Source organism: Symphodus melops (genome assembly GCF_947650265.1).
Source record: "Symphodus melops genome assembly, chromosome: 8".
NCBI classification, from domain to species: domain Eukaryota; kingdom Metazoa; phylum Chordata; class Actinopteri; order Labriformes; family Labridae; genus Symphodus; species Symphodus melops.
In genome coordinates, this window is record NC_136698.1 from 14,152,054 (window position 1) to 14,174,944 (window position 22,891).

General features: G+C 40.6%; 2 protein-coding genes across 2 annotated transcripts in view; both read left to right on the top strand.

The window, feature by feature from the left end:
• The window catches only part of LOC306828257 (aggrecan core protein-like), a 39,637-nt gene that overhangs the window by 10,878 nt on the left and 5,868 nt on the right, over positions 1-22,891 (top strand). Inside the window, exons 2-5 of the mRNA XM_079350596.1 lie at positions 1,597-1,670; positions 2,903-3,355; positions 18,072-18,185; positions 22,072-22,230. Of these exons, the coding sequence (XP_079206722.1) occupies positions 1,598-1,670; positions 2,903-3,355; positions 18,072-18,185; positions 22,072-22,230 (799 nt within the window). The 5' untranslated portion in view covers position 1,597. The remainder of the gene's footprint in view (positions 1-1,596; positions 1,671-2,902; positions 3,356-18,071; positions 18,186-22,071; positions 22,231-22,891) is intronic.
• Positions 9,866-12,611, top strand: LOC306828525 (uncharacterized protein; the record flags this gene model as incomplete). Its single annotated transcript, XM_079351042.1, has 3 exons — positions 9,866-10,046; positions 10,203-12,292; positions 12,564-12,611. Exons 2-3 carry the CDS (start codon positions 10,391-10,393, stop codon positions 12,609-12,611), a joined length of 1,950 nt encoding a protein of 649 aa, XP_079207168.1. The 5' UTR covers positions 9,866-10,046; positions 10,203-10,390.

Below are 22,891 nucleotides of genomic sequence, written 5' to 3' on the forward strand. Positions count from 1 at the left end.
CGAACAAAGTCCAACAAAAATCCACATCTCCACAAAAATGAGAAAAAAAGAAAACTGTCAGGGAGTGACATGAAGTAAAACAGACGTCACAAGAACATGGGTAAAAGAAATATTCAAACTGACAACGAGAGGAAAGGTATACTGAAACTAAACACGGGTATGCAGACACAGGTGAGACAAACAACACAGATGAAGACAATCAGGGCAATCCAAATGGAGGGGACGGAGACAAAGTGAGGAAGTAAGACAAGGCAAAAAGCACTGGGGACAAGAACCACACTTTAAAACCGGAAACAGGATTTAAAGTCAATTAGATACTAAAGTGTGCGAAATGGTCACACTCATGAGGTAGTTTGAGGAATTATTCTCAAATTGGCACAAATCTAAATGAATTCTAGACTTAGATTTACAACCAGACTAACTTGCTTAAGTTTAACATTAGAGAGCACACCAACTGTCTAAAATTGAAATGTAAAGATCTGGTTGATTTAATATATGGAGTTAAATCCATCCATCTGGATAATGATATAAAATGCTTATTTAATAATAATGTAATGATCAATTGTGTCAAATGCAGCACTTAGAGCTAACAGGACAAGCACAGAGAGAAGTCCACTGTCTGAGGCTCGAAGTAGATCATTTCTAAATTTAACTAGTGCAGTCTCAGTGCTATGGTGGACTCTAAATTCCTGCCTAAATTCCTCAAATAACCTGTTGTCATGGAGAAAGTCATATATAACCCTCTCCTTCCCTTATCAGTCTCTCACTGCCCTGAGGCCTCGCTGGACCACCACGTCTCCAGAGACACCATATTCATTATTTACACTCAGGGTTTCTTTTGCCCACTGGCAGGGTTTGACCTGCCTCATCGGGCCTCAGTCTGTCCCCTGGCTTTTGTGATTTACACATGTTACCCAGTAGTTCTCTTATCTCGAAGCTGTTTTTAGTATTAAACAGCATCATTGTGTTTTTCAATTTTTTGTGTTTTTCAAACAATCTCTTTTACTTTACACAACTGTCTTCCTTTTTAATTCATGCCACACATCAACAGTTCCCTTTTAATCCACAACTAACACATCAACAAGTACTGTTTAGATTTGAACTCTCTTCATATTTTGTACTTTCCTCATATTCTTCTGCATTTCATTTAATGCACAGAGGGATGTAGCAACACAGACAGTACTATAATAAATACTAAACCTTTTTAAGTGATTGATGAGTAAGAAAAGATTATGTGGAGACAAAAAAGCATCTTTTGATTATTTTTAGGAATGCATATTTGTGTAGTATACAGATAAGACCACAGGCATTTTATTATAATTGTATGGGGGTTAAGCATCGTGTTCAACATGAATGTTTTTTTCCATAGCCATAATTCACAGTACAAACAAATCTCTGAGTGCTACGGTCTTATTCCATGAAATTGAACTGAAGATGTAATCAACAAAAAAATCTTCTTAAGCTTTACTTGAGAAAATAAAAGTATCTCAGAAAACAAAATCATAACAGCTGACTATTGGACCAGCCATCGGTTAAAGTAAATTGTGTGCTCACATTTACTATTTCTCTCTTCATGTGTGTTTCAATGTGAAACAGGATGAAGGATGTACTGTCTCGGTGTGGACTGCAGCCTCTGCAGGTCCTCCTCCTGCTTCAAACCATGGGCTTTGGTAAGTCCTCAATAAACTACAGAGTCTCCATCACCTCTCCTGTGTAGACTGAACACAACTGCACATAACCACGTTCACAGAAAAACATCTTCCTCATGTGCCCTCCATTACTTCTCTATCAATTCAACAAATACTATGATATATTCATTAATGTCAGCTGCTACACGATTGACAGTAATAATAATAATGATTACATTGAAAATGAATGTTAAGCTTCTAAAGCATGTATTTGATATGCATCTTATCTAGCCCTCCTTCATTTTAGTGCTCCATAGTTCACATTTTGAGTTTTTCTCCACCTCTTGTCATGTATTTGCTTCAATACAAAGGAAGTGATAAATGATATCTGCAGTGCAGCTACACTAAGATGTATATATCTAAGATCTGTTGGTTGTAGAGCATGTAAGAAAGAAAGGTAGCTTGATAAGAGTCAGAGTGGTGTATGATAAGAAAAAATCAGGATTTTCTATGAGACAAAGAAAAGCTTAACCCTCATCACTTACTTGAATTAGAAAACAATAAAAACTTGAATATAGTATCATAGTTTATGGTGGAACATAAAACAGTCTCAGATATCGTTTGTATTTCTGTATTCTCCTTCTAGGTCAAAACTGCAGAATGACTTCTAATCTCAAGAACACATTTATTAGAGGAGATGGACATTTTGAACAGTAATGAAAAAAGAATGAGGCTACCCAAAAGCTTCATTGTGTGTTCTCTTCACTGTTAAGAAGCACTTTGCCTTTTTTTCAGTTTTTGGTGACCTGTTGCCATGGTATTCCTTTCAGGGCAAGCAAAGCCAAAACTCTCATGTGATTAGTCTGTATTGTGTGCTCTTTGTTTTATATCATATCAGAGTAGAACAAGGAACACTTCTATACTACTTTTTAGAAAGAAGAATGTAAGTTGATTGGGAGTTGGTGGTGTTCTTAAGTACAAACAATATATATTAAGATATAGAGGACATCTCATTAACATAACGTAAGCAGACATTCACGTTTGTTGAATAAATCATGTTTGGGTTTTGTAGAGGAAAAAATTGTCCAACGTGTGCCTAAAAATGATGTGTCCCACACAGTGCAGCATGCTCTAAATTCTAATGTTTTAACTGTTATAGCAGCTTAAAATCAGTAGAAGGATGGTGCTTGGGATCAGTGATGTGTTTTGCAGCAGCAGGTCAAGTGAAAACACAATTCATTCCTTTATTAAAATGGGTCTTTTTTGTGTTGCAGCCCACCAGCCCATAGGGGTCCAGGCTGCAGTATTACAGACTTTGTATCAGACCACCAACGCAGCAGCAGAGAACATCTCCTCAGTTACCGCAGCCCAACATAGAGACCCTTTGTCCAAGAACTTTTCCTTCAAAGGTCCAATTGACCTAAACAACACAGAAGTCCGATCCATTGCTGGAATCAACAACTCCTCTGAGATCTCTGAGGAGCATGTAGTCATTCAGTCAAAGCCTGCAGAGGGTTGGGATGAAAAACAGGGTGGACCAAGAATTGGTAGTTTTTCCTTAACTTCTCCTACCAGTACACTGCAGAGTCCAGATGAAGGTCTGTCTGAGGAAGATAAAGAGGTGATGCCAATGGTTCGATTGGTGCCTGCAGTCAAAATCACAGGGCAAATTGACACCACCACTCTGCCAGAAGCCTCTGCTGACAACCCTCCATCCAAAGATAACGGTATGAGCTCAAACCACACACACATCATGTAAAAAGGTTGAGTGGAGACTGTTGCATTTTCTATTTTAGAGAGGGAATTGTCTTAAAGTTAGAGGTTTAAAAACTTGCTTGCTCGTAAAGGCTTGCTCTTGTATGTATCCTTTGTATAGAACAAAGCAGAGTTCTATCACAAATTGTTGACATAACACCCACAGCAGCATGTTACATGTTACAACATGTTACTAAACCCATAATCAGTTGATCTACAGTAGATCAGTTTAGACTGACTAAACTACATCATGTGTATTGAAAAAAAAATGCTTAGTTAGTTAAGACTATGACCTCCTCACTTCTTAAAGATTGATTTTCATGCAACATATTGAGAATTAATGATATAATAACTTGCTGCAGTGGTGGTGTGCCTGAAAACAAGAGCGTAGTATTGGTGCAGGGCAGAGCAGGCAATACAGCAGAGGGACAGACCGGAAATTTTCCTGCCATTTTAGGAGGATGTATTTATCAGATGATTGTGAGAAAAATCCATGTCAGTGTGAAATCAATGCTGCTTGCATTGTCTGCCTGGAGTAATTTTCAGCTGTTGCTCCATTTTATAGCTGGAAGTTGACTTTTAAGACTGTTTCCAAATAATTACCAGAGCAATACATTCTGTAAAGGCAAGTAACGGGTGAGAAACTCGACAAAAAGTTGGGAAGCAAATTGATAGGAGCTGAAAACATCATACTTATCTTGGCTGGCATATATTGGCTTTTCATTTAATGGCATCCCCAAACAACAAATCCTGCCATCCACCAAAGGGGATGGATACTAAGAGAGTCTCTTCCACAGACAAGCCAGAGCAATGAATCAATAAAGGAGAGAGGTTTTTCTCAACAAGCAATAACCCAATGTATTAATATAAATACTTACTGATGTGCTGCCTGAATAAATGTTCCAATCCACAAGGTAATAATTTCAAGCTGAAGTGTGCATGTATTATTCACAGCAATATCCAACATGCAAGTTGACTGTGCTGCTATTTGCTCTCATCTCCATCTTTGCCAATTAAGCCCCAGCCCTCTGAAGCTAATCAGGATAATCAATGCAGCAAGGACAAGCAACACAATAGGAGCACGACTAAAGGGGAGAAAAGTAGCTTGTTTCTTTTATGTTGCTGTGATGAAAAGTTGTCAATTTATGTTAAATTAGCATCAGTGAGCTGAACGAGCTCTGTTTCTGCACACCTCAGGCTATCGTCAGACTTCTGAAAAAGTAATGGTTCAATATTGCTTCTTTGATTTCTAAAGATCTCTGAATTTGGTGCAATAACTTTAATTATTTTCTTTACAAATCAACATATTTTGAACATTTTATTGCTTTAAGGCTGGTTTTAATAAGCTCGAAAAGCAACATACCTCCACTGAACTTCACGTACTGTAAGCTTGAATGTCTGTCAAATCAGTTTATGTACTATTTATCCCATTAGCAGCTGACGGGGTAACATAAAAGGTTTGATTCATTAGCTTTACTGAAGCTGTACAAATAGTAAAACTATTACATTTTTTACAGTAAGTGTAAGGCAGCTCTGAGAATAAGACGAACACGAGAACACTCCATTAGAGAATATCCAGGTAATAATCATCCCATTATTACTCTATACTTAGTGTAGAACTTATCACGTTTAACCTATTTTAAGTCAAACAAATTGTGTGTGATTTTACCAAAAACTTAAGTACAGACAAAGTTAAAGGTACCTAATTTCAATCCAATCTCAGTTTAAGCATCTTTTAAGACTTAGTTCACAAATCTCCCATGCTGGTCTGTCCAACATCTTTATTTTTAGAAAGAAAACGTTTGTTTTTAAACCTGCTAAACATTACGTGCAAAGCTACCAGTACTCATGGTAACTGCTGTTAAGTGCTTCACTATGTCCTTGCTTGCTAACTTTGTCACTGCGTACATTACTGTCCATCTACATTTTAATAATGACCAAGAATGAAGCATTTTCATGTTCATGACTGCTGACTGATGATTTTATTTTGTTGTCACTTGCCAGTGTGTTTTAAGTTGTATTATTTTATCTGGCTGTAAGAACATTTCCTCCAGGGATAAGTTGAATTTAAGGTAGAAGTTGAAGGAGCAAACAACTTATCAATCAAGCATACCAATGCAACAACACATATTTTTTTTACACAAAAAGATCAATTAGTGTAGATAAAGAACTGTTTCTCCAGTACTGCTGTTAACAACATTAAGTCAAATAAATTGTTTAGGTCAGTAAGCTAAAATGATCAGATCAAAGGGAATGACACCTGTCACTCATTGATAATATGAAAGTGGAAGAAAGAGGATGCTACAGTGCTTAGGCTGTAAACAATAAGCCCATATACAGTAATGTATTTTATATGAATTATTAGGTATGGTTGCTACTTTATTTTCCACCAATATTTAAAACAATATGTTGTAAATTATCCTTTCTAATATGAAAGACAGGGCTTAGCTCAGTGTTCAGTGGGTGGGCCTGCTGTTTGGATGAGCAGCAGTTCAAGACAAAGATATCCATCTTTGTAGAAGGGGAGACATGTCAATGCAGCTAGCAAAAGAATCAGTCAATCATCCAGGGTCATACACAATGAAAGACGACAAACACAAAGAGCATCTCAGCCAAAACCTTTGTGTGACAAACATTTCCATTTCAAAGACTCTATTTTACAGGATGTCAGCTGTGGATTTGAGGCAATTATGAGAATGTTAGAGGCCAGACCAGATCTATCACTTCTTCTGGTTGATAAGAGGGCAGCGTTTAACCTGTATGTTTGCTGGAGTGCATTTCTAAATATTTTGTGCTACAAAAAGACTGATTGGGAGTATGCTTGCAGTAATTTGCATTTTTTTTTCTCTCCCACGTAGCTGACAAGAAAGTCTTCCTGCGTCACATTAGCATCATCCTATCATGCCCACCAACTTGTCAGATGTGAAGTCTCCAGTGGCATTTACTGGTTCAAAGGTTCACTGTGTTATTGATCAGACTGCTATTTCATCTGTTTGTCTGACATTTAGTAAACAGAAAAAAAAGCTGTTCCTGTTCTTTTTGAACAAACTGGAAATTGATTGCACTAATACATCATGAGGTTTCATTTGCCCAGCGTCAGTCCTCTGCTTGTTTTGGCATTATGAATCATCAAATTAGCAATACATGCCGAAATTCTGTATAAAGGGGCACAGTTATGTTTAAATGAAATTTATTTTCCTCATTCTTGGCTGAATATCTAATTGATCTCATTATTTCTGTTCTTTCTATAGATACATTTTTCTCCTCTTAACTCCTTGTTACTGTGTTTCCATCTTCTCACTGAATTAAACACTTTTGGACATGATTAGTCAAAAGAAATTTAATTTAAAATAATCTGTTATAAGAGACCTCTCTCTCTTCTGAGGTTTACTCAAATGTTCAACAGAAAAATACAAATTAAAAATCTGATCTTATTCTGAATTCTACTGCTCCCAGTGCTTTTTCAGTCATGATGTTGATAGATGAATGGATGCAATAGATTCTTTCTTTATATTTTTCATTTTGTTTGACATTTGAAATTTGCAGCCGACATCTTTGCACTCTCTCCAAAGCCCTTCAACTTAAATAAAGGACACCTAAACACAGAAATAGCAACTTCTTAGAATCATATTCAGCATAAATCTGATAAGATGGCACAGAGAAAATGTGAGCTATTTTAGTGTCAAAGCGAACAGAAGACCGAGCAAAAATATATATCTCTATGCTTCTCGCTTTGAAATGTCCTTTATCTGATGTTGTGGGCGAATAAACACACAGACACACACGCAGAGTTTAGATTATCTGTTTTATTTGATCTCATTCTACCCTGGTGTGTTTCTTTATTTTAATATTTCCTAGTTTATTCTTCAATGTTTCCTGTTTTATTTCGTAACTTTGTATCCTTGTGTTTCTCTGAGTCGTGTATGTAATTTTCTGTTGAGAATCTTAAATTCAGTTTTCAATGTTTGATGTATGTTGTAGTTCTTTACCCAGTGTTTTATGTTGTCTAGTTTAACCACATGCCCTTGTGTGTTTTTCTCCTGTTTGAGTGCCCTTATCAGTACCAGCTGTCTTGTTTGTCACACTTGGATTTGATTGCCACATGTCTATTAAGCTCTGTGTTCGTTACTTTCTGTGTCAGTACATCAAATGTCTCACCTGCTGTGTCTCCTGGCCTAATTCCGTCCATCCATCCATCCTTTTTCTGCCGCTTATCTGTGGCCGGGTTGCGCGGGGAAGCACTCTAAGCAGAGAAGCCCAGACTTCCCTCGCCCCAGACACTTCCTCCAGCTCTTCTGGTGGGACCCCTGAGGTGTTCCCAGGCCAGCCGAGAGACATAGTCTCTCCAGTGTGTCCTAGGCCTACCCAGAGGCCTCCTCCCAGAGGGACATGCCTGGAACACCTCCCTAGGGAGGCGTCCAGGGGGCATCCGGAACAGATGCCCGAACCACCTCAACTGACTCCTCTTGATGTGGAGGTGTAGTGGCTCTACTCTGAGTTCCTCCCTGGTGACCGAGCTCCACCTCTTATCTCTAAGGGTGCGCCCAGCCACCCTACAGAGGAAGCTCATTTCAGCCACTTGGATCTCGTTTTTTCGGTCAAGACCCAAAGCTCATGACCACAGGTGAGGGTAAATCGAGAGCCTCACCTTTCGGCTTAGCTCCTTCTTCACCACATTGGACCGATACAGTGACTGCAAGACTGCGGACGCGGCATCGATTCGTCTGTCAATCTCACGCTCCATCCTCCCTCCCGCTCGTGAACAAGATCCCGAGATACTTAAACTTCTCCACCTGGGGCAAGGACTCCCCACTGACCTGAGTTTTAGAGGTGCTGATCCTCATCCCATCCTCCAGTGCGCGCTGGAGGTCCAGATTCGATGGAGCCAACAGGACCACATCATCTGCAAGAAGCAGAGACAAGATCCTGTGGTCCCTGAACCGGACACCCTCTGGCCCCTGGCTGCACCTAGAAATTCTGTCTATGAAAGTTATGAACATGGGTCTGCCGTGGTGAAACTACAGTTTTCAGAAAATGGACTACAAAAAGCTCATCATAATGTTTCCCCTGTGCCTTCTTACCGGTGAAATAATCCTAGTAACCACGTGGGTGTAATTAAGATATAAGGTAGGCTACCTTATTAGACACCTGGATACTTCACTTTGATGGTTTCACAACACCAGCATCACATTCATAATTTACCTCTTGGTTTAAGACCAATTACTGTGCTGACTTCAATGATCTGCGTCCCTTTTCTTTTTTATGAACAAGGCCGAAAAAAAATTTCTCTTATTAAATCAACATCCAATAACAGCAACACATTTCCACTAAACATAGTACAAGAATGTAAAAAAGCAAAATTTACCTTCTTCACACACACTAAATAAAATAAATACAAAGGAAAAACAAAAGTTAAATCAATATATAAACCAAATGCAGATTGTCTCCACATTTCTCCTCCAACACATTGTTAGTTTTCGTGAATGATCGGATGCGCGAGGAATTGTGGGGGGGGCACTTACTCATGTCCTTTTGTAAAGGATGGTCCAGTGTTTCCTATGCTAAAGGAGTGCATAAAAGGAAGCACTGACCCACCTTTCCTTAGCTTTTAGAGAATTCGAACCTCTCTTATCATGGCCGCCATTTAAATGCTTCCGCGGTTAAGGAAAAAAGGATGGTGAAAGGAGATAGGAGGGACAAACGGAATGCTCCCATTCTCTTCACACTTTTCAGCACAGAATGTTCTCTGCTTCTGATTATAAGATTGAAAATCGACTTTTCATGATGTATAGTTATTAATATGTGATGGCAGCAATATAGCAGGTGGCAGGCAGCGTGAGACATTCTTCTGTAACAATGCAGTACGTTTTACCAAAATGATATACCATGTTTTAGTTATTGGCTGAAATATTGATTCTTCCCTTCCAGCCTTTACGACTCTGAAAGGACTCTCTCACTCTCTCTCTCTCTCTCTCTCTCTTTCTCTCTCTCCCTCTCTCTCTCTCTCTCTCTCTCTCTCTCTCTCTCTCTCTCTCCCTCTCTCTCTCTCTCTCTGTCTCTATCTCTCTCTCTCTCTGCTGGCCTCATTCATCTTTCTTGTTAAACCCACAAGAATCCATAACCATAAAATGACTGATTGCACTCAGTTATAAATGGTGAACGAGCTGTTCTCCTGGGCATTCCCAAACACCAGGGCTAGAATTTAAAGGATTCACAATTTTTTTGCTTTGCTTCTAAGCACTGCCTGGCAGCACCTGTGTTCGATCAGACTTAGAGCTGTTTGTTTGCACTTACTGACATTGTTTCTTTATTTCTTGGTACTTGCTTGTGTTGTATTTACTTTGAAGTATGTTGCTTTGGATAAAATTGTCTGCTAAATGAATTGTAGAATAGTAAAATCTCAGAAATGTAAAGAAGTAACCACAGTCCTCTGGTGTCAGAAGGACAACATTTTTCTTTGGTCCATGGGGAAAAGCTGACCTGTAAGAAACTGCAGATCAATTCCCCTCCACACCACAAGGAGACGCCTTGCAGTTTATAGTTGTAAAGGTCAGACCCTCCTCACCTATAAATAGGGGTCAGAAGAAGCTCTTCTTCCTTTTTGTTCACAAACATTTCTATAATGGACTGCTGTTTGCCATGTGTCTTTTGACCACGACCAATGTGAGTAAAAGATTTCTTTCTAATTTGGATTGTTTAAAGGAATGACATTTATTATTTGACTGACAATTATTAGACAACTGAAGTACTTAATTTGAAGATTGTGCATATGATTTGTTTGAATAAATACTGTAATGAATTCATTTATTTTTCCTTTAGAACCATGGCAATCAGCAGTTCAACTGAAGAGTAATATATGTTAAAATAAAAGATTTAATTGAACAAAACTCCGTCTCCTGGTGGTGTGTGGCTCCAGTCGAACAATAACCTACAAATGGTCCTTCGAGCCGGAGACTGAGCCACACTCCACACAGTGACCTTAAGTTTCTGAGAGATAGACTGCTGGAATGGAGGAGACTGATGAACTCACAGATGAAGGCCAGGCTCTTTCTATTGAGCACACGGATGGAGCCCAAGGTGTAGCAGACTTAACCCAGCCTCACAAGGATGAGGCCACCCCCGAATTGTCTCAAGAATCATCTAATCCATCTCAACCAACTCAACAAACCGAGCCTAGCCACTTATCTGAGCCATTATTGCCAACCTATCCTGAAGAAGTCCCTTTACCATCAGAAACTTGTAAATTATCAGTTAAACCTCTTACAAGGTCCATAACACATGACCCTGGGGCTAGACCTAAAAGAATTAGACAACCCCCTGATTATTATGGAGTTGACATGCCCAAGCAGAAGGCCTCCACACTGTCCCATGGCTCACATAGTTCACACATCAAGAAGACTCATCACTCCAAGTCAGCCTTTAGTTTCCCTGTAAGCTCTCGGAGTAGTATGCATTCCAGGAGTAGCCGATCTTCAATTTTGAGCGATCTTCAAGCCAGCATTCTCAAGGAGAAGGAAGTAAGGGACGAGTTGGAGGAGCTTAAAAGACAAAGACAGGAGGATTCAGAGCTTGATGAACAGTGTAAATTAATTGATGAGAAAGCCAAAGCTGCTCAGCAGAAGCAGGAAGAAGCACATAAGGAGAGAGAGAGAATTGTCAGACAAGTTGACATGAACCGAAGAATTCGTATGAAAGAAAAGGACCTTGAGTCAGCACAGCTCGTTTCTAGTTTTGTGAAACAGAATCTCTTTGAAGACGGTCAGACTGGAGGGGCCTTTTCACATGCTCCCCAGACTCTCCATTCTCCTCGAGGAAATGGAGCCACCTCTTCCTTTTATGATTTACCTCCCTCCAGAATTTTCACTCCTGCCCCCTCAAACTTCATGTATGCTGACTCTCCCTCATCAGCCCCAGTTGCTAGTGAAGTTGAACCATTGTCCATCTCTGCTGCCTCTGTCCATGTTACACCCTTTCCCAGTGAACATACTAAGGTGACCCACTCAGCTCTGTTTACTCGACCATTGCCTGCACCTCCAGTTCCTGTCAAAACCACTAATTATACAGAGCCCATGCCTGGTACCAAGCAGCCCACTTGCCCTAACAGTCTACCAACAATGCCAGTGGTGTTATCCCAGGAGCCACAATCTGCACCCTTACAAGGTCAAATGCCCAATATTATGGATCTGTTTATTGCTTCTGCCTATGGAATACCAAGGCCATCACTTCCTGTGTTTAAAAGTGGTCGGGAAAGTGATTTTGCCCTCCTGAAAATGGCTCTTGATAACCTCCTTGGAAGTCACCCACATCTTACGGAGCAGTATAAATATCAGATCCTCTTAGATCATCTTCAGCACCCAGGAGCCCACAAATTGGCCAGATCCAGCATGCATGATCCAAGACCATATTCCACAGCTCTCCTAGCACTCCAAGAGAAATATGGTCAGCCAAGGCTGCTAGTTCAGAGTGAAATTGGAGCAATCTTAAACTCTCACATTATTCACATTGGTAATGTAGAAGCCTTTGATGATTTCTCCCTTTCTGTGCATGCTCTAGTAGGAATGCTGCTGTCCTTAGAAGGTCCTGATGGCTCTGAACTAAGATGTGGATCTCATGTTGACAGACTCCTCAGTAAACTCCCTGTGCAGTACAGAGATGGATTTGTTGAGCACTGTATCCACCGTGGCATACTGACTGGACAGGCCAACCAAACATACTCCCTCCTTGACCTTTCAACCTGGCTACAGTCAAAATCGAGAGCCAAACGAATATCAGAAAGAGCTGTTGAACTTCACAAACAGGAAAACCCACAAACAAGGAAGGTACGACAGCCCCCTAGACAGGTCTCCACTGTCTACTCATCAACAATGTCAACGAAGGACAGGATACATGGACTCAACACCAAAGTGAAGGTAAATGATAAACCTCTGCCCTACTGTCCCTACTGTAATGTCAGAGACCATTTCCTAGGTTTATGCACAGACTTCAAACAGCTTTCCAAAGATGACATTTTGAAATGGATCAGAGAGAAGGATAGATGCACTAAATGTGGGAGAATGCACAAAATGGACAAATGCACCTTAAAGAGGCCATGTAACATCTGTAAAGAAGTTCACCTGACTATTCTCCATGACTTCAATACAACCAAAGCAGCCACCGTGATGTTAACGTCATCTCCCTCAGAGCTTCTTTATATGGACCAACCCAACCATTCCCATAGAGTCATGTTGAAAGTAGTCAATGTCTGCCTTCACAATGGAGAAAGAACCCTCGTTACTCATGCAATCCTTGATGATGGTGCAGATAGATCTATTCTTCTCTCTCAAGCGGTCCAATGCCTGGGCCTTAGAACTCAACCTAGAACCATCTCACTCCGTACAGTCAGACAGGACGTAGTGCAGGTTAAAGGAGCCTCTGTATCTTTTGAAATTTCCCCTGTAAACCAGCCAACTCAAAGGCATGTTATCATTGGAGCATTCACTGCAGGAAATCTTGGACTGTCGGAGCACACCTACCCTGTGAATCAACTTCAAGAGCGATATCACCATCTTAAAGGTATTCCATTACAGCCAATTGATCATGCTCGCCCTCTTGTCCTGATTGGCTCAGACTATGCTCACCTCATTACAGCCACTGAGCCAATATGTGTGGGACCACCAGGTGGTCCATTGGCAGTACACACCAAACTGGGATGGGCTCTCCAGGGGCCAGCCAGCTTACTTCCAACTCAAAACTACTGCACTCTTACTTGCCTTAAAAGTGAACTACTCAAAAATGTTGAAAAACTCTGGCAAATTGACATGTTGCCCATGTGAGTGAAAAAACAGCCACGAGGTCAAAGCAAGATAAGCTAGCTCTTGATCTACTCCAGTCTAAGACAATTAGAGTAGACATAGATGGTGTAATGCGCTATGCCACTCCACTGCTAAGAGCCCCTAACATTCCTGTCTTTAAAGCCCCAAAGGAAGCTGTACTGCCACGCCTCTATGGGACAGAAAGGCGTCTGTCCAAAGATCCAAAACTGTCAGAAAAATACCAAGAGGAACTGAACAAGCTCGTGGAGGCCAGCTTTGTCCAACGGATTCCCCATGAGCAGGTTGACCAGCCACAAGAAACTTGGTATTTTCCACACCACATGGTTGAACATAACAACAAACACAGAGTGGTCTTTGACTGCTCCTTTGAATACATGGGACAGAATTTGAACAAATGTCTTCTGCCTGGCCCAACCTTAGGTCCCTCTCTCATTGGAGTCCTATTAAGATTCCGCCAACAAGCAATAGCGATCTGTGGAGATATCAAGAGTATGTTCCATCAAGTACACCTTCTGAATGAGGACAAATCTTTACTGCGATTCATATGGAGAGGGATGCAGCTTGACCAGGAGCCTACTGTGTATGAATGGCAGGTTTTGCCATTTGGAACAACCTGTAGCCCATGCTGTGCGACTTATGCAGTACACAAACATGTTAACGACCACTGTGATGGAAATGAGGAGGTCCTTCAGTCTGTCCAACGCTGTTTTTATGTTGATAACTGCCTCCAAAGTTTCCCTTCTTCTCAAGAAGCCATGTCACTCATCAATAAGATGAGACCACTACTGGCTGATGGTGGGTTTGACATCAGACAATGGGCAAGTAATGATCCAAATGTAATAAAACATCTCCCACCAGATGCAAAGTCCAAAACTAGTGAATTGTGGCTTTCAGGAAATGAAGACCCCAAAGAGCTGACACTAGGCCTCCAATGGAATTGTCTCACTGACAGGCTGGGCTATAAGAACAGATCCATCACCTACCATCAACCTACAATGAGAAATATTTACAAGGTACTTGCAAGCCAATATGATCCTTTAGGCTACCTGACCCCCTTCACAACCCGTGCAAAGATCCTAGTACAGGATCTGTGGAAGCAGGAAAGAGGATGGGATAGCATTATCAAAACCAAGAGCTTGTTGGAGAAATGGCAAGCATGGGAGTTGGAGCTTCGAAATCTGCCCGACATTAACTTCCCGCGCTGTTATCTGCCTCCTTGTACAAATGCAGCGACAAATGAAATCCATTTGCATGTATTCTGCGATGCCTCTGAGCGAGTGTATGGTGCAGTGGCCTACCTTCAGACTAAGGACGACCATGGTCAAACCCAGATCAGCTTTATCATGGCCAGGTCTCGTATAGCCCCTAAACGCCAGCTATCCATCCCTCGCCTCGAACTATGTGCAGCTCTATCTGGAGCTCAGCTGGCTAACCTTCTCAGTTCTGAACTCACCATTCCAATCCAGTCAGTAACCCTTTGGACAGATTCGACCACAGTCCTATCATGGTTAACATCTGACTCCTGTCGGTACAAGGTGTTTGTTGGCACAAGAATAGCTGAGATTCAGACCCTAACTGACCCAAGAAATTGGAAATATGTTGATTCAAAGAGTAATTCAGCTGATGACCTAACACGAGGCAAAACCCTCCTTGAGCTTTCTCAGCAAAATAGGTGGAGTCAAGGCCCTCGATTCCTCTCGCTTGACCCTAGTTGTTGGCCAGCCAATCCCTGTGTACCAGCTGATTTAGAAACTGCTGGGGAGCTGAGAAAGTCCATGTTCTGCGGTACAGTAATGGCAGATGACATAAATCTCCGAGATTTGAGCAGTTACCACAGCTGGGAGGATCTGGTAAATGAGACAAAGGATCAGCTCTATGGTACAGCAGATAAAACCACAAACATAGCCCAATGCTACATAGACTCAGAAAGGCATCTTCTGCAAAGGGCGCAGTCAGAATGTTTCGCAGAGGAATTCAACAACCTCAAAGCTGGTAAATTCATACCAAAGAGTAGCAAACTACTCCCACTGTCTCCTGAATATGACCCAGATCTTGGTCTCATCAGAGTCGGAGGACGACTTCGAAGAGTGGAGACCCTTGACCCTGACAATATCCATCCAATTATATTGGATCCAAAACATCCCATAACCAAACTCATTATCAAACATTTTGATGAGAAACTGCTCCACCCAGGCCCTGAGCGGGTCCTGGGAGAAATAAGACGCAGGTACTGGATCCTACGTGCTCGTCAAGCCATCCGCCAACATCAACATCAGTGCAAAGAATGTCAGAGATGGAGAGCTAATCCAGTCATCCCCAAAATGGCAGACCTTCCTCCAGCTCGTCTAAGACTGTTTAAACCCCCTTTCTGGTCCACAGGCATGGACTGTTTTGGGCCTTTCATGGTTAAGATTGGCCGCCGCACAGAGAAGAGGTGGGGAATACTCTTCAAATGCTTAACAACACGTTGTATACATCTGGAGCTTCTAGACAGTATGGACACAGATTCCTTCTTAATGGCCTTCAGAAGATTTGTATCCCGCAGAGGGAAACCGCACAAACTCCTCTCTGACTGTGGGACTAACTTCAGAGCAGCAGAGGCCGAGTTACAAAATGCCTTTCAGGACATGGCACCGGACTTGAAGCAGGAACTGGCCCATGCACAAGTTCACTTTCAATTCAATCCTCCATCAGCCCCACATTTTGGCGGAAGCTGGGAACGAGAGATAAAATCAATAAAAATGGCACTCCGTGTCGCACTGGGAAACCAGGCAGTAACAGAGACAGTCCTACACACAGTGCTGATTGAAGTAGAAGGCATTCTGAATTCAAAACCTCTCGGATATATTTCCTCTGATCCTAATCCAGTTACTCCAAATATGTTGCTGATGGGGCGACCAGACTCTTCTCTTCCTCAAGCAATATACTGCAAAAGTGAACTCCTTGGCAGGAGAAGGTGGCGGCACAGTCAGATCTTAGCTGACAACTTCTGGACAGCCTTTATTCGTTACTACCTACCAAATCTTCAAACCAGACAAAAATGGGAGACTGACAAGGAGAACCTGAATTCAGGTCAGGTAGTACTGATAGTTGACCCCCAACATCCACGAGCATCATGGCCTATTGGAAGGATATCTGAAACCTACCCTGGTAGGGATGGAAACGTTCGCAGTGCAAAGGTAATAATTCAGGGTCGAGAATACACACGCCCTGTTTCAAGATTAATCTCACTCCCTGAAGTCCTGGATGAAGGAACAAAGTAAAACGTATTTGCTACACAAATCCGGGGGCGGCTGTAAGAAACTGCAGATCAATTCCCCTCCACACCACAAGGAGACGCCTTGCAGTTTATAGTTGTAAAGGTCAGACCCTCCTCACCTATAAATAGGGGTCAGAAGAAGCTCTTCTTCCTTTTTGTTCACAAACATTTCTATAATGGACTGCTGTTTGCCATGTGTCTTTTGACCACGACCAATGTGAGTAAAAGATTTCTTTCTAATTTGGATTGTTTAAAGGAATGACATTTATTATTTGACTGACAATTATTAGACAACTGAAGTACTTAATTTGAAGATTGTGCATATGATTTGTTTGAATAAATACTGTAATGAATTCATTTATTTTTCCTTTAGAACCATGGCAATCAGCAGTTCAACTGAAGAGTAATATATGTTAAAATAAAAGATTTAATTGAACAAAACTCCGTCTCCTGGTGGTGTGTGGCTCCAGTCGAACAATAACCTACATGACCCATTGCCTTTTTACTGGGCCGCACCTTGGGCCTTTCTTGACTGCTATCCTCAGAGCTTCAATGTTTTATGAAGCCAGATGCTGGATCAGACCAGTCCAATAGCTATTTTATTTTCTCTCTTTAAAAAAAAAAGAAAGAAAGACATGTGTTCTGACAAACTGCTCATCTGTCATTTCACAGTGTATATGGAGGGGAAATTACAGTTTCTATCATTCGTCAAACAAAATTTTGTATAACATAAAGTTTGTCAGTGGTTCATTCTTGGATTCAGGCCTTCTGTAATAAAAAGCTCATGCTGAGATATCCCTGATGTCACCACTTTGACATCATATGGGATTTTCCCTGTTATGTGTTCACAAATTTAAAAAAGTTCCCATATGTACCTATTAAGATTTTATGTTTTTAAACCCTTACTTTCTGCCCTGTCTCTTTTGCTATCCCTGTTTTTATTTATTTTCCCTTCCAATCATGAGCCAGACCAACAGACTGACTTTTAAAACATGGATATGCAGAGATACATAAAACCATAAATTACATGATTTCTCTTTGACTCCTCTGGCTGTCTCTAATCCAGGCTTTAATATCAGCCAGTGCACTGGCAATGAGGCTGTCAAACTGTTTAAACCAAACAGACTTTTCCTCCCTAAACACTGTCTGCCTGCAAATCTGCTTTCATTTTACACCAATTCACTCTATCGTTCCGTCCCAACACTCTTGCTTTTATTTCTCTCCTTCAAACCATGATTTGCTGCTTTTAAGCAGCTCTCCTTCCTCACGTTTCTGTCCAGCCTCCCATTCATGTTTATTGTCCTTCCTCTCCCCTCGCCTGCCTCGAACTTTTGCCAAGTGGACTAACTCGATTACCAACCTGCTGCAGTTTTTAAAGACTTGGCCCCCAGATCCAGATCATTAGTCAACATTTTCCCTTGAATAAAAACGTTCATCCATCCTCCTAGAGTTTTTTTTTATTTTAATATCATTGTGATTGTGTAAGTTGCGTGCAAACATTTAAATAAGAAATCTAGGACGCAAGAAGACATATTTGATTCCAACGTATAGTTTACAGCAAGACATGAGGATTAGCAATGTGTGCTGTCTCCCTCTAATCTCTTTGTCTCCTTCCAGACATTGATGACTGCCAGTCTAATCCATGTCAGAATGGAGGAACCTGCATCGATGAGATCAACTCCTTTGTCTGTCTTTGTCTGCCCAGCTACAGAGGAGCTACCTGTGAGAGAGGTAATGCTTGTAGAAACACTCTGCAGGTTGTGATGGTTCGAAGAAGAAAAAAAAAAAGGATTTTACCCAAACTATTGAATTTCTTTATTGATTTTTAGTTTTTGAAAACTAACTTTTATATTAGATCAGCGTTTTCTCCATTTAAAATTTTAAATAATTGTCTCCATTTGATAAGAAGACAACAGGAATATATCAATACTTGTTCTTTCTTTTCTAGCCAGCAATGGGGAATACTACATTTAAAATCCAATACATCATCTAAAAAGCACAATTTTAAAGGATTTTCAAGACAAGAATGAAAATAAAACAACATTTGGGATACATAAGGAGGGGTTGGATTAAGCAGACATTTTTTAGATGAAAGAAAAGCAGATGGCAATGGCTCTGAATTACATAAAAATGAGGCCGATTTTCAACTAGTTTGCTCCACCTTTGGCTTCCATAATCAGAAGAGTTGTGACTCTGAATATTTGTCTTTTATGTGTCTGGCTTCAGTGTCTGTTTCTGCTTTTAACAGCGCTGCTCTGGACTCTGAGGGAAGAGCGATCAATAAAAGGAAATAGGAGATTGAAAGCGCTGGACATTTTGAAAGAGCAAGAAATTATCTCTCTTCTTTGTTTGCTGCAGTGCACTTTCTGGTTTGCTGAACTTCAGAAGTTTGACGCAGTATCACCCACAGAAACACATCAACAATGGAATAAACCTCATATCTGTATTTTTATGTAAACCCGTGAAAAAGCTCAACTACGTCATCACGTTTGATTATATTTCTGCGAGTTACAGAGATGATACTTAGTTGCATTATGCAAAATTTATCAGCCAGTGGCTCTAGAACTGAACACATTTTAAAAGTCACAATATTTTTACATGCTGTTTTACTTTCTTCCTTTTTGTAAAAGAGCTTTGTTAAGGTCCTCAAAATGTATAAGAGCACATACAACTTCCCTCCATTCTCATTTTCTTTATTTATTTAGGCCTATATTTTATTACCTTCTTTCTTGTGATTTTATATTTAATTCATGCACCTTTGCACATACATCATTTGATAGTCCGAGATACCCACAGCAGCCCCATAGGGACCCATTGTCCACCCTAAGGCCTAAAAACAACACAACTCAGAATCTGCTTTTAGAGTTCACAGAGAGGCTAAGAGGGAATGCAACTACAAGCTCACCAGATTGACTGTGATGCTCTCATTTCTATCTCTGTCTTTCCTGCTGCTGTGGAATTTGGTGACTCATTCGGCAGAAAGCTAAGCATAAATTTGTTTTTTTTTTGTTTACCCTCTGGGTCTTTAGAGGCTTTTAATGCTTTTCAAGATTTATGCATTTTAATGAGTTTTCAAGACTTAGCCAAGACTGAGTAGAGAGGGACCTGGAGCTTCTTAATTTAGCTCCACAATATTTGTCTACAGAAGTTCACACAGAAACTTTGTTGAGCAAACACACACACACACACACACACACACACACACACACCTACACACACACACACACACACACACCTACACACCCACACACACACACACACACACACACACACACACACACACACACACAACATACAACTTCACACATAAAATGTCCCGGAAGCTTCTAAGCCTGGCCGAATGTGTTCTTTGAAAAAACAACCAAGCATCACTCTCTGTTCATAAACTGTTGTGCTTGCCAACTGTCCCTCTTAACTAACAGGCAGTGGAGATAAGGGAGTCATGTGTTCCCATGCAAGATGCTTCATTAGACAGAGTTTTTGAAGAAACTGTCACTCTTAGCTGAACTAAACCAAACCAGTTCAGAAGAGAAACAAAACATGTGAATAAAATATGATGAAAGACCACAGCAATTCTCAAATACTCCTCGCATGCTCAAATTGGTTAACGTCTCTCCCTAATCTGCATATTTCACTGTCTCTGTTAATATCTTGTTCTCTCTCTTACTCTCTTTTTGGACAGCTTTCATCTATCATATCATGTCAAATAGCCACATTGGGAGGAGGGAAAATAGCAGCACAGGCACAAAGCTCATCATTCAGGGGGTCTAAAAAGCTAAATAGTTAGGGCACTGTTTTAGCTTGGCAGAGCAGGCTCCCTATTAACAAAGCCTGTAGTCCTTATTGAACTGCTCCTAGGTTACAGAATAAATACAGGACAAATTCTCACGTTCAAGGAAAGGACCCTTCCATTGAAGCCTAAACTAGTATAACTAAAGCAAAACTGTTTTAATGTAGAAAAATCATGCCTAATGTCTGCTGTTTAAGTTTATGACAGCTATTTTGGACACATAATGTGAATTTGGTTTGTCAGAAAAATGACAAGAACATATTTTAGTGTGTCATATTTTTTATTAAACTAATGCAGATTTATATTCTCAATTTTCCATAGAGTGATAAAGCTTATTTCATAATATTAATGTCCACTTGTGTTGATGTGTTGCCCAGGAGCACACCTTTTGTGGATAAGCCATTAGTCATCAAGGTCAGTTTAATAGATTTTGCATTACCAGGCTAGTAGTAAAACTACAATGGCAACGTTTAGGGAAAAATAAAAACCCCATTATAAATAGAATCAATGTATAAAAAATATATTGAGCATTTGTTCCTCAACCCTAACATATCATCTGCAACATCAACTATGTGGACAAAGTGCTAAATTTAATCTCTCTACTGATTTGTTTTAGTATGTTGAAAGCTGGGTTTTCTGAAAAAATTTTTTTCCGGTTTTTCAAGAGCCAAACATTTCCCTCCGTGTGAGTTATTCCTGTGGAAATGTATAAATACGAAAGCCTGTTTTGGTATGGTGCGATCACTTTCCTTTTCTGACACCTAGCACACTGTAGCATTAACAGGCATTACAAACATGAATAACTATGCTACATGTCCCTGATCTTGTTTTCTTTTGTAACTCACAAAAGGCATCCGTAATTTCCTATATGTGAGACTTGATGATTTTACAATGACAGTAGTCCAGTGATGAATTTCAAATTGACTGACAAAGCTGACAGAATTAGACAAATACTTTTACATTTCTCTAATACAACATCACTCTTTAATGTTTTTGTTTCTCTCTGCAGCTAACATGTAGAGACTTATTTTGAGTATTTTTGGGGCATTTGCCTTTATGTGATTGGACAGCTTGAGGGATAAAGGAAATGTGGGGATAGGTTGGAGGTAACATGCACATAATACTGGCAGGATTGGGACTTGAACCAGCAACCATATGCATAAAGGACTGTTGCCTCTGATCATAGGGTGTTGGCTCTACCAACCAAGCTCTTTTTGGACATGTCGGAGGAAATAACCATTTGAGCAAACAGTAAAAGTACATTGTGACATGCTACTTCATGTCACAGGGTTTTTGTGGAAAGGTTGCTTCACTTGAGTAGGCAGCCTAGTTATGAAACAGCGCATTGGACTTAATTTTTCCTCAACTACAAAGGACAGCTTTGGAGTATGAAAAGCACTTCAATGCAGTAAAGGTTTCAAGGCCCTTATACCACAGTCTAAAAGGGCTTTCATAATGGTCTCCTCTCCTGTCCTAGTCTTTTTTCACAGCTTAAACTGCATCCCTTTGCAGCAGAGCCCCACACAACCCAATTTACTGATGCTGCTTCAAATTTGTTCGAGAATAAATCTGATCCTAATACTGCAGGGAGGGAGAGAAAGGTACAAGGGGGATAAGGGAAAACTGCAGAGGCCTAAGCTGACACACATCGACAAACACATTTAATCATTTTCATAAGGTTTAAAAATCTGTTTGTTTTTTTTGTCCTAAAACTACTCTTTCTATTCCACACAATGCTGATATTCAAATATATCTTTTGAATGTGGATTTTAACAGTTTTTCTTTCATGTAGTTTTCACTGACCCTCTCCTTATCTTAAACCTGCAGAAACTAAGGGCTGTGAGCACACATGGAAGAAGTTCCACGGCCACTGTTACAGGCACTTCAGCCGGAGACACACCTGGGAGGACGCCGAGAAGGACTGCAGGGAGCACAGCGGACACCTGGCCAGCATCCACAGCATAGCTGAGCAGAACTTTATCAGAGGTGGGTGGATGTTTGTGGGAAAGCAACTTGGCAGTGGTAGTGCAGCCTGTACAAATGTATTTTTTATAAACCTATTAAACAGCAGGAATTTTTAAGTAGCTGGAATAGTTACAATTACCCCCAAAGGTCATATAACTGCTCTCCGAGATTTTCTGGAAACAAACCATAGTAGCTTTGTAAGGTTGTGCTGAGGCCAAGCACAACTCCCCACAGTGAGGCAACTCCATTCATCATGTCCACTAAAGGAAATGCGACGTTGGCTATCAATAGCCAACGTTGCATTTCGTCCTCTAGAGGAGGTCGTCTTTTTGCAGCATGTTCCATGTTGAAGGTGCGGAGTGGACGATCTTAGGCACTTAGCTGAGACATTCATATATCACGTCTCCATAATCTAAAACAGATTAAAAGCAAGTTGCAGTGACAAGCCGCTTTATCACTTCAAAAGAGAAAAAAAATGTTTTGGAAGAGGAAACCCAATTTAAGTTTCAGTTTCTTCACAAGATTGTCAATATGGAGCTTGAAGGCGAGGGAGTCATCAAGCAAGACACCAAGATATTTGCACATACAGTATGAACCACGAAAGCACACGAGAGAAGCAAGAGACTCTTTTTTTGGATCATCATAGACTTCTTAGGGAGCTCACAAACCCTCAACTTCTCTT